Here is a 15,918-nt window from a genome sequence, read left to right as displayed (position 1 = left end):
CCAGATCATCCAGGATGGTGTTTATTCACTTTCACAATTACTTTCTTAGATAGACTTGCTCTGAGGCATCTGTTTATCTTTCTAAATTTTCATATTCCAAAAGAAAAACATCAAATAATAAATCACAGAACTGAGGGCTTCACCACCTCACGATGGAGCTGCTTTCAGCTCTGTTGTGCCAGAAGTAATGAAAGTAATTGTACTTAAAGATTATTCCTGTACATCTCTATTAAAAAAAATAAAAATAAAAATAAAATAAAAATCTTCCCCACTGCCCTAATGATGATTAATTGACTTTTGAGCATTCCGCAAAATGACAATGCAAGCCATCTATTACAGAAAGTAACATTCAGTGACTAGTTAGTGCTAGCAACAGTTCCATGCTTTGCTTTTGGATCCATTCCATCTGGATAAATAGACAGTGAAATTCCCAAAATGCAGGAATTTTGCTGTTATGAAACATTCAGAGAACAACAATCAACTCTCAGCTTTGTAATTATAGGATTTCAAAAAATGGCCATTTATTTTAAAATAGTCTCTGTGGTTTGTAAAGCTGTTCCTACAGAATGCACAGAGGATAAAATGCACATATTCTTGCAGGCTTTCAGCTGCTGGCCCAAATACAGAAAAGGATTAAGAAAAGACAGATTTAATTTACATGATACAAACTAGAAGAAGCAAGCAAGAAAAGATGGTTCTGAAAGCTATATTTTATTTTCTCCTAAAAGAGGTGTAGTGCAAAGTATATTTTTTTTTCACAGCTAACAGAATCCAGTCAGATTGCAAAGGTATGAGTATGGGAGCAGCCAAACAATAGCTCTATTCACCCGCAACCAAATTCTCAAAATCTGGAGTCTCATTTTCTGGATTCCCAGACTGAGCCTCAGGCCTTGAGCTTAATTGGGGTAACTAAAAAAATGAGGGCAATCAAAATTATCACTTGGCTTTGATAATGTGGGCCTTTGCAAGGGAGGGACAGGGACGGAGCCAAACTTAACAGAGCCGACGTGCGGCACGTCAACACAAAGCCATCCCCGTGGGCACACGGTGAGGATGAAGAGCAACATGGGAGCCTGTAGGGAGAGGCAATCCTCCGCAACTAAAAACTCTTACACCAGTTTACAAGTGTGTTCAAAGCACTGCCTGGTGTTACAGTTTACAAAGGGTGGAAAATTACATAAAGAGGGGCCAGATGATACCTCTGACATGAGCCAGGCAGAGGCACAGAGCCGGGGGAACCCGCAGAGAGTCTTGAGGGATTCTGGCACGGCCAGACTGCAGGATGCGGCCACTGCTGAAGCTGCTTGCTGCGACAGCTTTACCCTTTGGAAGTAAAACGAAGCATTCCTTGCTTCTGCTTGGCCCTGCTCAGGAGCACAGAGGAGCCTGTGCATGTGAGGGGAGAGGGGAAAGGGCCAGCACTTTGCTCCTGGACTGCCTGGGCACACTAGCCCCAGGTTTGCTGTACCCTTGCTGAGAAACAAACCCATGATCTGCCCACCGCAGCAGCCCCATGACTAACAGACTAGCCCCAGGTAACTGTGAAGTAGACATAAGAAATTAAGAAGGGGAAGGGTGCTTCTTTCACTTATACCCCCTGGCTATCTTTTTCTTAACAAAAATGTCCTCTGGCTGCTCTGGTGAGTAAGTTCACCGATTTGGAAACTGCTCTGCCACACCCCTTTGGAGGTGAATCAGTAAGAGTTACACAACTTCACTGCTTACAGGCGGTCTGATCTTTTCACCTTCACCTGCGGTAGCACGTGTCTGGCTTTGAAGAAGATGTAGCTACTGAAAGGGTAAATGAGATATGGAGAAGGAATATGGAGAAGGTCTTTAACTTTTGTGACTGGGAACACCTAAAAATTTACAGTGGTGAGGACAATGACCAGAGAGAAATAGAAGAAGGAGTTTCAATCAGAAGTCAACACAGAAGTAATTTGGTAACAATCTCCTATACAAAAAGTCTTAGTGTGTGCAGTTTTTCATAAATGTTATCACAAAGCTGTACTATAGCAACCTAAATAAACATACATGTATAGACAAATGCCAGAATTCACTTCCTCTCTTAGCCACAGAGAGATGGATGTGCCCACTGGTTTGAGACCTAAAGCCTAGCTCAACTAGGTGTTTGGGGTCCAGATTTGTATGCTGGATATCTGCAATGACAGAGCGGTGGATGAGCATTTGTGGGAATTGTTTTTCTGGTCAGTGTGAAAATCCTCAACCAGTAGGACCAGACTATATTTTGTGCCTACTAGATATTGTGTGATCAGGTACTACACTGATATGTTGAAGGTAAGAAACTCACCAGGCTTAGCAATCAGGTCCTCTCTCAACATGCTGTAAAACTGGAAGCCAAAAATCAGTGGCCAGGTTTGGAAAAGTTCATCTAATGAGAGGCAAGGAAAGTTAAAATGTACCAACTCTGTTACTCATTGGGATTTATTTGCTCAGTTCTAATTTTAGCTTTGGTTAGCCCAATAAAAGGTATCACATCACCGTCTGGGTAGCTGTCTTACAAACAATGCAGCTACCAACTTTCCTCCATTGGATGACATACTTGGGCAGTAGCCCTTAAAAAAAAAAAAAAAAAAAAAAAAAAAAAAAAAAAAGCTTAAACTTCTTTAGAGCACATTTGGTTTTCCATTCATTATTTTTCTGATGCTGAAAGGAATGGTATTCGTCCCAGAGAAGAACAGCTACATTGTATTTTTCAAAGGTTTAACCAAAACACTCATTTTGCTCCAAGTTGTCCTTCTTTCTTTAAGGATTTTAAAACACATGTACAAAGTGGCTGCTAGTGCTGGGAGAAATCATCAATTTATGGTCAGTGGGACTGGGTATAAAAAGAAGAGAAAAAGAAGCAAGAAGATAAAGAAATGAATTACACAATTGCAAAAGTGACTGCTATCTACAAAAATGTGGATGACGAGAAGGACTCCTCTCCCCATGAGATGAGCTAATGAATACTGAATGTAGAATGATCTGGTTTAAAAAAAAAAAAAAAAAAAAAAAAAAAAAAAAGAGAGAGAGAGAGAGAGAAATAGAAAAATAAAATCAGTTCTTAATATACTGTGTACCATCCACAACTTCCTTCTTCCACCTTGTTTTTGCTAACCTTACCTGTAGTAATTTCATGGAAGATTATGCTTGACCTTCTCCAATCCTGCAGTAAGAAATTAGAATCCACCTCTGCTAGGACTTGTTTTCCTATGACTCTTGATTTACAGTGGTGTGGGACTAAATAGGTACAACCAGTACAGCAATGATAAATCATTAGTTGATCTGAAAGGTCAGTCCTTTTTTTGCCCATGTTTTTCTTTGGTTGTTTGGCACACAAACACCTTCATTTTCAGTCTTCTCTTACCGATACCAAGCTGGTTGGTATCACTGCATCCATTTCCTGCTGCTTGGCCGCCAAGTGCTTGAATGTACCAGTCCTTGGGGACAGTCTTACCTCTATGAGCCAGTATCCCTCTCCTCTTCACTTAGGGAGGATACATTTCTCTGTGGCAGCTGGCATTGAAGCTTTAGGACATGATCCTCTTGGGTATGCAGGAGCTAGGTGCACTCTGAAGCTCCTTGGTGGTTCTTCTGTCCTCCCAGGCTCTCCAATCACTGCCATAAGGGGCAAATCCTTACAGTGGGAATACAGTTGCCTGGAGCAATAAGCAAAACATTCCCAACGCAAGTAACAGACCTCAGGTACCTCTCTGGATGCAGCTGATCTTGGGACTTAAACCCTGAAGTCTACAAAGCAACTGTTGAGTTTTGTGATGAAAGATACATGTCATGCCACCATGAGATACTTAGCTAACGCTGTATGCTGCCAAGACAAACTCTTTTTGTTTCTACTGGATCAGATGAAATCACACCATGTTATCCAAGTTGTATTCTCACTGGTTCCCAATTACAATCATGGCTCATACAGAGGGAAGACACTACGGTCAGGCAGCTGGAAAAGGCAGTTCATTTTATATATATATAAATATGTAACATACATATATTACAACTTGACTGTTCAATATTTATGGATCCCAACTGCCTCCACTTCATTATGTCATCAGGGGAAGAAAAAGTACAATTATCTCTTTTATGTCTCCTGTAATTGAATCCAACCATGATTATAATATATTGTGGGCACTTGAAGTAATTATTAATTATTGAATGCTTGCTTCATAATGAATTATTATCTGTGAAAGACCAATTTCTTCATATATTCTCTGACACTTCAGAAATTCTGCAGAATTTCTCTATCCTTTAAAATGAATAAAGTAATAAAATCAACATAGTAAAAATCTTATTCCCCCAAACACATTGTAGACTTTGGGATACAGTCTTATGAGATTTATGAGATCCAATCTGTCCTTGGATCAAAAACCTTGGTGTTGTTTCCTGAAGTTTTTAAGAATGGCACCTATGCTACATTCATTAACAATGATAAAATGTCTCAGTATAATCAGAGGAGACCAGAGGTGCCAATTTTTGAATAGTACATGAAATTGAGGAAATAGTAACAATAACACCAGTTTAGAAAAAAAAAAAAAAAAAAAAAAAAAAAAAAAAAAAAGGCAACTTTTTAACAGATAGAGGGCCAAGATTTCTGTTGATTAGATGCCAAATTAAGTAAGTGCATTCTTCCTAACAGAACACGTCCTGGAAATACTTCCCTCCCATACTCTCTTGGCCAGGGAGCAGAAGAGGGGCATGCTGCTCGTTGCTTGGTTTCCTAAACTATTTAACATTGCTGCTTGTGTTGTCAAAAAGATGCTATACATCATCCTGAGAGTGACTTCATCTCAGAAGTGGCTGAAGTAACCTGCATAAAGTGCTTTGAGATTCTATTCAGTTTGAAAGGGCCTATTTAACATGTAGCATCACTGTCTACAGAGAAGCAATCACTTCTAGGGTGGAATGCAGAAGTTGTTTAATAAATACTGACTAGCTAACCCTCACAGATATTGTATTTGGGGAATAATACCTTTCTGAGCAATCTTCATAATTTATTACATCATCTAGCTAAAAGTAAATTGTGCTTATATGTCATCTTATAGAGTCATGTGGCCTCCAGTAGAGGAGTATGGATGTTCTCCCATTCAAATCTATGGCAAAATACTCAGTAGAATTAAATGAAGGTAGATCTGGGCATCTAATCAGTTTACGGTAATGACTCAGGACGACTGACCTTCCTTCAAGATTACTGATCAGGCAACAGCTTACATAATCAGACAGAGCTTTTATCTTGTTTCTGCAGCTGAAAGTGCTGTCAGTCTGCACCCAGCTGGAGCTGTGGTGGAGGGTGAGCTGTGATGTGCAATGATCATTCCCACTTACAAAGCACTCCAAATCTCTATTCTGCTCATAAAGATGAATCAAAATACCTTATCAAACATTGTTATCATTTTCCTCTGGAGTCTTAACTGCTTTTGCCAAAAATAATTTCCAACATGAAATATTTTTTATGATGAGTGTAGTGTTGAAGTGGTAAAGTAGCAAACAAGTGAATAATGCAATGTGCTCATGCTATATCAAGTGGAAAACACTCTCACTAGAGTTAACATCAATTACATCCTGTAGCCTGAGGGTGTGGATCTATTTCAGGGCTCCTGGTTAGTTTTGTAGTTTTTTTTTCTGTTATTAAAAACATAATTTTGCTCAATGTTTTCAATTTAAGAATGAGGATGAATAATGAAATCTTCAACACAGCAGATTAATCTGCAAACATGCATACCCCATACACACATAGTAAATCTAAGCAGGTGACAGTTCATGTGAATGAAGTATCAACCTACAATGAGTACCTAAGAATAAATAGTTTTACTCCCTTTCCTGCTTTTGACAACATGAAATTCTTGGAAAATACCACAGTAATTTAAAATAACAAATATATTTATTTAAAACTGCTTACATGTTGCATTTTCTTTGTACTCCTTGCTACAGCAGATATGAAGTTATGGCAACCAGGACATGTTGTCAGAAAATACATGAACAAAACAATTAACTGTCTTAGGCTTTCATCCTCAAATTAATCAAATCACTTGCTATACATTTAATGCTAATAAAACTGCAAAGTGTCTCTGCTGTGATCTGCTGATCTCCTGTATATTCCCCCAAAACTAGCAGCTTCTGTGCAGAAAAAAGCTAGTCATCTTGCAAAGGAGGACAGAAATAATCATTCCTGATACTATTGACCACTGGAAGAATTGAACAAGTAGAGAAGAGTTTCAGACTCTAAACCAAACAATATTTTCTAATCTTTATATGAATATAATCCTTGTATTGAATTTGGTCCACTGAGGTAATAGAATAAATTCTCATAGAAACAATGCATTCAATAGCACTTCTAATTTGGGTCACTTTTGTTAATTTTAAGCCCAGCCCTGTAGAACACCACATGCCTTGACCTCCTGCTTGTTTCATCAGGACCTGAGGGCATTCACTTACCTCAAGAGGATTATGGCTCACATACAAATGAGAAGCTATGTGAACTTAAACATTCGAGTATCTAAACTTAAACATCCTTTGAGTTGTGGAGGAAGAACCGTCAGCTGCAAAGAGCATATGAAGATACATAAATACTGGAGGAATCCTATGCTACAAGGCAGTGCATGAACTAAGCAGCATGATGTCAAAGGGTGACTAGAAAGCTATGGAAAACTAAGTGTTAATTTCAAGGAAGTAATACAGAAGCTTGCTTTCAGAAGTATGTTATATATTTTGCAGTACTGTCAGAACAGTATTTTGAAAAGAGTATTTATAAACAGGATATTCTGATAAGAAATAAAAATGCTTAATCAGTATAATATATAACTTGTAGTTTTTACGCTGAATGCACTTGACATAGAAATAAAATCTCTGCTCAGCAAATTTTGTTTTACGGCAGTAAATTACTATTTATAAGCAACAGAAGAATATTGAAACTTATCTCTAAAACTCTGTGCATAGTAAATCCTGAAGAAGAGAAAAGAAGACATTATAAAGCAAAATTCAACCCCTGGAAAATAAAGAAATGCTGTTTTTCTGTCATAGTTTAATAACAGTTGGACAGAAGAATCAATCTGAAGCTGGAAAGAAAAGCCCTGGTTTGAACTCAGCATTGTGTTCAAAGCCCAAAAGATCCTCAGAGACCAAATCTCCAGATTTTTGTCATCAGAGTAGTAACTGTTTTAATCTGTTTTTCTACAGCACAAAAAAAAAAAAAAAAAAAAAAAAAAAAAAAAAAAGCCCTTGGACAATAACAATCAGAAAATAATACAATAATACAAAAAAAAAAATAAAAATACCTGTGTAACAGAAATAAAATGCATATATTTTATGTTATGACTTACTTTAGAAAATGCATTTCAAAATGCTACAGCACAAGTACAATAAAAAAGCTGCCATGACCCTCAGTATGTTTTTCAAAATGTTACAAAATTCACTTTAGATATAAGTATCCAAAATTGATTTTTATAAAATGATCGTTTAAAATTTTTTATCCGTGAGCCAACTAAAAATATAAATTCTACTCAAATAATTATTTATTCTAGCAGACTGCATATTTAAGCTCAGAAAGATACAGTTCTTATATGAGTAAACTTTTTGCAGAATAAATCACTAAGTTTCGAGATATAACATTTATATTAATGACTCCACCTCATTTGAAAACATTGTAGTCTTATAATTAACAGAACATCTGATCAGGCATATGCTAAAATCCTGTTCAGAATCATTTGGCTACTCAGCAATGTCTTTCTTGGCCGCAGAAATGTTGTCAATGAGAACCCAACATTTTGTCCTCCTCACCTAAGCAATGTTTCCTGACACCTTTCGGTTGGTCAATTCTCTAACTCCAAAACTTCCTGTAACTGGCCTGATTTTTTTTTTTTTTCCAGCCAAAAAGAACTTTCTTTAAAATTCAAACTACATTTGAGATCTGCTATGAATTACTTTACAATATTTTCTCTTAGCCTGCTGTGTAAATGACTACATTTCAACGGTTTCCTTCCTCTGAATTAGCTGGACTATTTGGCATGTGGGGAAACCAAGTAATTTTTATTCAAAGCAACTGTATTGCTCTCTTAAATCCTGATGATACTATCAAATATCACAATTTAGTACAATATACAAAGAGGTCACATTACTATTATAGACAGTTCTAGCTTTTCTTTTCTTTATTACCACCATGTTTTCCCTTTTCTGTGGAAGGAGTCTCATGAGACCTCCTTTTACAAAGCATGGAGCAGAAAAGACAAATAAGAGTGTTTCTGGGCCTTACATATTAAAATGGTAAAAAATAAATAAAAGCATATCAAATAATTGACCTGAGTGCCTATTTGTTTACCCTAAGCTCCCAATGAAGCCAGGCAACTCTAAGCATTGGGATCACATTCAATAATAATAATTATGACAGAGTAATATATTTCACAAAAGTCTCACAGTAGTGTGTTCTCCAGCTAATATTATACACATATAGCTTAGGATTCTTTGGTCCAGGATTCTACAACATAATGGCACTTCTATGGCATGGGAAAAAAAAAAAAAAAAAGTAGCAGTGGATTTTTCTAGATTACCTAGTAGCCACTGACAAGAGAACAAAAGAAGATTTGAGATCTATAGTTAAAGTTTAAGCCTAATAGCTACAGTAATTGATTAATTCTCCATGGATTTTCCTTGGTCATTGAGGTGTGTACAGAAACTACAGGAGATTATTTTATTGTGTAATTTTCACAACACAGCAGGATACATTTACAATGGGTTGGTTACTGCCCTCCTGACAAAAACCATGGGGGAGGGATCAGAGTGAAGAAAACTCAGCCAGCAGAATCCCTCCATAACAAGCAGGGGGTAGGATTTTTCCTTCCTGGGAAAGAGACAAGATTTTGTGCACCACAGTTTACAGATATCTGAGGTCTCCTGGGGGACAGAGTCATTTTTATCGGCAACCCCTGCTCACTTCAGACCTAGAGGTATCAGAAGCCATACCCAGTTCCCTGGCCACTTGGCTCCATTTAATGTTGAAAAGGGCTCCGTGAAACATGATTATATCAAGTTTACTGAACCAGAGCAGGATCAAAGGGCTAAGAAGCAGATGCACAATTGGTGCAAACCGGTTTAGTTTTTGGGGGTGGATACAAAGTTTGAAAGTAAACATGGAGCTGATGAAAGTTGTTGGCTTAAGAGATCCTGAAAAATGTCTCCTTTTTATCTACAGATCAAGTCTGGCACAGACCACAGAAACTGTCAACAACCCTGCCAAAAGAGCACAAATGTGAGTTGGAGGGACCTTTACTATGGCTAGAACAGAAGTTGGTGAAACCAAGATGAAATTGGGATGTGCAGATACATGTAGTTCATCCAATTGCATCCCCGAGAAATTATGCTGGGGTGCACTATATTTTCTGTATTTGAACCAAAAAAAAGAAAAAAAATGCTCCTAATTTTTTATGAAACAACAACAACCAAGAGAGACCTTGTTCAGCTGTCTTTACTCTTGACCCATGTATCAGTTATCTTCAGTTTCAAATATATTTTACTGATACTACACTCAGCTCACTCTTACAAACTCAGACATAATCTTGACACTTCCAAACCCTAGGCCATGGTTTGCCAAGGTGTTTGGGTTGTCTCAGTTGTTGTCTCATCACAGGCACCTTGGGTGGACCTGACTTTCAGACTGTAAATATTCAGCACTTCCTAAAAACTGAACCATCTAAGCCCCTCCAACTGGATTTGTAAAAAGTAAGGCACTCAAAAATTGCTAGTTACTTTTGAAAATCTTACCCATAACCAGAACAGGCTGACTGACAGGAAAAACAGAAATCACAGGTAATCATAAAAAGATCCATCTGTTGCTGTGCTCAGGGTACTTACAGTGTAAACTTTATTCATGTTCATAGTGACATAGTTAATGGCAAAAGGGTTTGCCCTTTATGTCCAGTAACCATATTTTACTCTGTATCTCTTGAGAGCAGGAGTCTGTATAAGCAATGAGAGACAGGGCACAGGGTGGGGAGGGTGGGTAGTTGATGGATTACCAGTTTTTCTACTTGTGGTGAATTCAGCTGTCTGGAATTGTGAATGTTAGTACAGGAGGAAAGGAGATAGTTATCTTTTGTCAAAGCTGTGATATAACAAATGTATAGTTCAGAATATCTTAAAAAACAGATAAAACATATCCCGAAACAAATGTTGCTTTTAACTATCTGTAAACAGTCTTTGATCAATCAACAGAAGCCTTAGAAGGACTGATGTATCACAAAACATAACACAACATCCCTACCACAGTTGAGTAAGTGCATAAGCTTTGCTCACAGAAAAGGATGCTAGCAGTTGGCAGGAAGACCCAACCAAAATGACTAGAATGGAACTTTTTCATATAAATTAGCACAGTCCTCTCTTTCTGGAGGCTGCAATCAGGTCAGAATAAAAAGGATTGGTACTGCTGTCTTATAAATGCATTTGATATCAGATAGAAATTCCTCCTGAGGGTTATCTTCATGTTTCATGGCTTTTCTGCTTCCTCTGCTGCATCCTCAGACAAACCTATAAAGGAGAAAAAGATGCTTAAAAATTCAGTGTACTTAGCAACTGCATGCACTATATTGTTGATTTTACTTGTTTGTAAAAGCTTTGGTTATAGCTGGAAGAAACAATTTATTACATGCAACACAGAACAAGAATGCGTAAGTTGCAAATTCAAGCACTCACAAGTTTAGGAAATACACAAATTAAGACAATAAAGACAATTTCATATCAGCTCCTTTATGTATATGACAGATGATGCAATCTTTAAGTTTTAAATTCTGGACTACTCTTAAATGTGAAGAAAAATGGTAGAGAATAATCGGACATATGATCTGACACATCATTCTCCACTTGATTTTACCTTCACCTTTTTCCAGGTAGAACTGGCAATACAAATTGCAAAACAATAAAAAATTAGGCTCCATAAGCTAATTAATAAGGATTTATTTTATTTTATTTTATTTTGTTTTAATATTAGACTAACACTATGGGCAAGGGGAAAATAGCAAAACCCCTGTACAGAAGGTAACTTCTACTTTAAACCAGAAACATATGAGTTTCCCATCTTCAAATATCTGTGCAAAGGTTAATCCATCTTTGACTGGATATTAATCTTGGCAATAATGAACCTGATAAAATCAAAAATTTAGGTAGAAAGTCATAAAAAAAGTTGCTTGAAATATTTATGGAGAAAAGGAGCAGTGGGTAATCACATAAATTTTTATATGCACATACTTGCATAGGTTAATTAAAAGTGATTATTTAACCCAGTGGTTTCTTATATGTTTGCTATTGTTTTATGCTGAAGATGATTTAACTTAAATCCTTTTCAAATGAACATAAAGCAATCCAAAATAAATTGGCAGTATAACAAAATAACATGTATGAGTAACACACAATTTTATGTAGTATTTTTTCTAATGAGACATCTCGGAAGAAGGCTGAAATCTCTACACACACAGTGAAGTGAAATCACCCATCAGGTCAGCAGGAGAATTAAATCTGACTGTCCAGGTCTTCTAAACCCAGGATAGTTCACTGACTGAAGGCCCAATTGCCTTCGTAATCATGTTCACACAGAATTTAGCACCAACAATTTACATCATTAAAAGGGGGGGAGTGGGGAAGGGAAGTGTTAATTTAGATCCATGCAATTTCACATGAATAAAAACATTTATGTTACTTTTTTTTTGTTTGCTTGTTTGTTTTATTTGTCAGGGGTTTTTTGCACCATCATTGTCTTCTGGTGCTTGTGGATATCAGTATGTGCATGAATGGTTTTCATGACTGCTGGTAATAAGTTAAACAAATTTTACCTCAAGTCTTGAAATTGAAATAAAGAGAGGCTAACAGAGAGGCCAACAGAGAGCAGATCAAGGATAAAATTGCCAAGATACAAAAGACTAAAGCAATAAAATTTCAGTAACAGCTGGAAGCCTAAGGCCCCCAAAGGACAATTAAAAATACCATGTTAAGAGCTGACATGGGTTTACAAAGGTCAGCCCTGAAATGGTAGTTCCTTTGTTCAAAAATCTTACTGCATAGCACATGCTGGGATGCCAAAGGGACCAGCAGCAGGTCCCATCTTGTTTCATTAATGATCTAGAGGAAAGAGGTAGGTAGCACGATAATGAAATGTGTGGATTATAAGAAACCCAGATGAGCTACAAATGCTGGAGAGGAGAAATAATTATTGCTCCAGGACCTAAGAGATTAACAATGCTGAGAGAAGATGCATAAGATACCATATGAAATACATCATGAGAATAATCTTAAACAGATGGTTGCTGAGAAAAGCCCTACAGAAGTAGCACAGTGGAAAGAGCTGCAGAAGACAGGCATTTGCCGTGAAATAGGCCACGTAGCTCAACGTACTGTAGAACCACAGAAGCCACTGCAGAGCCCACAGTGAATACTGCTCCTGACTATACAGCTTTATTGAAATCATATCTGCAGCTGTTTACAGTTCTCTGTACTCCTTAAAAAAGACATTGGAGAATGCCTTACTTTCCCACCACAATCAGGGAAGAGAGTTTGCAAGAGTTTGGAAACAGCTTTCTGCACACACTTCCTAAAAGCTGGACAGACACATAAATAAGAAACAGAAAAGGGCAGCATGCTTACATCAGCAGTTTGCCTCTGAAGAGGATAGGCAGAGATTTACCAGACGAAGAGACACTTACCTGTGCATTAGCATTGGCCACTGAGTTGCACACTTCAAGATGTGCAACACTGCTACTGCACAGTGTCCTCAATATCAATGCAACTACATTTGAGGACTTGCAAGAGGACATCTGAGAATCTTAACAGCTGGAAATTAAGGAAGGAAAGGTTTAGAAAAAAAAAATAGGGGAGGGGGCGAGGGGTGGGACATGGACCTTTTCCTTTAGTAGGCTGAAGCCGTAACATATTAAAAAATAAAATTTAGCTATAAAATTGTAAAGCAAAAATAGTTATTGGAGATGTAAAATAGTGCCCAAGATACTCTTTTCAAAAACTGGCATTTCCATGAGATGGACTTCTTAAAAATACATGTAATTCCTGTGTCTATTTCTGTAAATTGCTATGCCAAAATGGTCAATGTGAATGGCTGTTTGCAAGCTCATGAAACACAGTGGATCAACTAAACCTAATGTGTTAGTTGTAATTATGGGCTGGCAGAACTGAAACTTAGGGCAGGATTTACCTCAATTTCACACAGCTTTTTTTTATAGTATCTGACAGCACTATACAAAACTTCAGGTAACCTGGTAATACTTCTGCATGGATCAAAGAACTACCACATGAGTAAACTGTGGGAGCGGTGAGCTGACACAAGGTATAGACTGCAGCTATTTTTATTGTGTAACTCTAAAATGGGAGGCAATATGAAAACATAGCTTGCAATAATGAGCCTCCCCACCTCTACCCTGTATTTTTCAACATGCCATATTTATTAGTCAACTAAGAGAACAACATAAATTTTGCACTGATCTAACAGGCATATGCTAAATTATAGAAGGTCACATGACTAAGAGAGGTTTATTATCAGTATATTCCGACAAGCTTAGGCAGATCCTAAGAAATACTTGGTATAAAATTAAGAATTTTGTAGATTAAGGCCTCTGTACCTCATTTCAAAAGAAACAAAAAAACAAACAAACAAACAAAAAAAACACTTTCTTATGTTCTTATGCCCCCATAATTTCCATTAGGAAATTCTCAGTGTTTCATTTTATAGACCATGCAAAAATTCTACCAGAATAATACTAGTATGAACATACACACACACTTTGACAAATGTTTATTAAAGGGATAATATCTCTATCAACACAGTTATAAATTGGGAAACTGTGCTTTTGGCAATAACCATGATAAACTAACCGTTCTGCAGTAGGAAACCCCAAGAGTTTTTGGAGAAAAGTTTTCAAAATTAAGTTAAAGTACATGATTGAATTAATATCCTGATTAGCAACATGAGATTACACGTATCTGAAACTAAAAATACATTACACTTTCATCCACTTAAATCCCTCATATTATTATTTTTTTTCTGTATTTATCAATCAGAGCACATTAGCACCCTTATGAAAGCAACTTCTATAAACAAAGCCATGGAATATTTCAGTTGTGCCAATTCACCTTTAGAAAAGCATGATTAATGCACACATATTGCTGAGTCACAGAAAGTTCATTTGTAGAACAAAATGTATTTTTGAGCCTTGAAAACTGAGAGAAAGATCTTAGAAAAACAGTTACAGTGACACAAACACCAAAGACTGCTGAAGAAAAAGCAAAACAAAACATTTAACTGGAGTTATTATTCATGCAGCTAGAGGGGTAAAATAAAGAACATTTAGAGGGAAGGATGATATTTGAGCATGATGGCAGAAGGGAGGAGAAAGGATTGTTTTCTGTAGTCATAAATTGTCCATACTAAGCATTATGGTGTAAGGTTTAAAGATGTTCAGGTCACATTGTTAGGCAATGGAAGAAACTACCAGGGAGGTGGCTGAGTCAAGGATATGAGAGGTTTGTCAAGACAGGGTAGAAGAAATCCTAGAGGGGATTAGTGAAGAGGAAGATACAAAGGCTTTCAACTGGATGACCTAAGGGATCTTCTCCAGTCATATCATTTATGCTGCTATGACTCATCCTAAGGAGAACATTTTGGACTCTCATGAATTACTGGCTGAGTTTCTTGGATACTATTGTACATTAGTCTACTCTGAAGCATGCATAAAACTAAGTCAAAGTTGGCTTTGAAGTGTTTAATCTGCAATATTCAACACTTCCCAGTCTCTGTTTCATACTGTGACTCAGAAAAAGGGCTGTTATAACAAGTGAACTAGAAGTTATTTTGAGTTCAGATTAAGCTAGAGAAGGGAGGCACCACTTTCTTCAGCTCTTCCCACCTAAAAGAAAAGAGGAAAAAAACACCCCGTCTCATGGCCTGCTGGTTATAATTGCTATTTCTAGATCAGACATAAAACAACCTTAGAACAAACTACAGATTTAAAGAAAGTTCTTAATAAAATTTTGGATGCAAAACTAAATGTTACAAATGATCAAAGTTAATAGCTCTTTTTGCTTTTTTGTTAACAAAAGAAGACAGATTTTTCCCATCACCTTCAAGTCATATTTCTGGAAATCATGATAATGTTCTTTTTAAGGACTCCATCTTTTCACTGCTAATAATTTTGATTATCATTATAAACTTCTTGAGGAAGTATATATAGCTTCCCTTTTCTTAGCATATAATCATTATTCCATGGACACTATCCAAAGTGTTTTTCAAAAGGTTTAAGAAAGTAACAATATCTTGCTTATCCCAGTTTAGCTTGGAATGCAAAGGGATTAGTGTGAAATCATTGACTCTAATGTGGTGGTGAAGATTGATCATCGTGATTGACAAGCTACAAACTTTCCTACAGTGGGCTTTAACAGGAGAAACTGGATTTGATCAGTATTCAGTACCACTTTCTGTGGAATAATAAACTGAGAGTGAGCTTTACCATTCCCTCCCAAGCCACCAGTGAGTCACTGATCACAGCATACTTAATTTAAAAATTATCGGACTTCTGTATCTGAAGGGGGAGTGATGGTAGACAAATGAGTGGGAAGCATGAACTGAATCATTCATTAAAGAATTGTGCAAGTAAAAGAAACTTGCTTTTCATTTAGGAAGTGTGACTGAGAGCAAAGAGTTCATTCAGTGAACTCCTCTTTGTCCTAAGGGGCTATATACATCACAGAATGGATAATGTGAAACAACAGTTTCCATCACTCATTTTTAAATATGTCCTCTACTAACTGCAATACAAGTCCAAGCTACATGAAGCTAGCAACAGCTCAGTTTCTAAACTGATGAAAAATAGCAGGGCAGCCCTTACCCTGAGTTTATCAGGGGCCTACTCACACAAAATTTTA

General features: G+C 37.0%; 1 protein-coding gene across 7 annotated transcripts in view; it reads right to left on the bottom strand.

The window, feature by feature from the left end:
• Window positions 1-9,842: 9,842 nt before the first annotated feature.
• The window catches only part of BBS9 (Bardet-Biedl syndrome 9), a 320,473-nt gene continuing 314,397 nt past the window's right edge, over window positions 9,843-15,918 (bottom strand). For 6 of the 7 annotated variants that reach the window (XR_014689911.1, XM_084510494.1, XM_084510492.1 and 3 more), the window contains one exon: window positions 9,843-10,527. Coding sequence is in view for 5 of the 7 variants with exons in the window: in XM_084510492.1 (XP_084366618.1) it covers window positions 10,480-10,527 (48 nt within the window). In the remaining 2 variants the exon portion in view is untranslated. Of the gene's footprint in view, window positions 10,528-12,692; window positions 12,820-15,918 lie in introns of all 7 variants that reach the window. The other variant, XR_014689912.1, reaches the window with a different exon arrangement.

The sequence above is a fragment of the Aythya ferina genome, assembly GCF_964211825.1.
Source record: "Aythya ferina genome assembly, chromosome: 2".
Taxonomy (NCBI): domain Eukaryota; kingdom Metazoa; phylum Chordata; class Aves; order Anseriformes; family Anatidae; genus Aythya; species Aythya ferina.
This window is presented reverse-complemented; position numbering and strand designations above follow the sequence as displayed.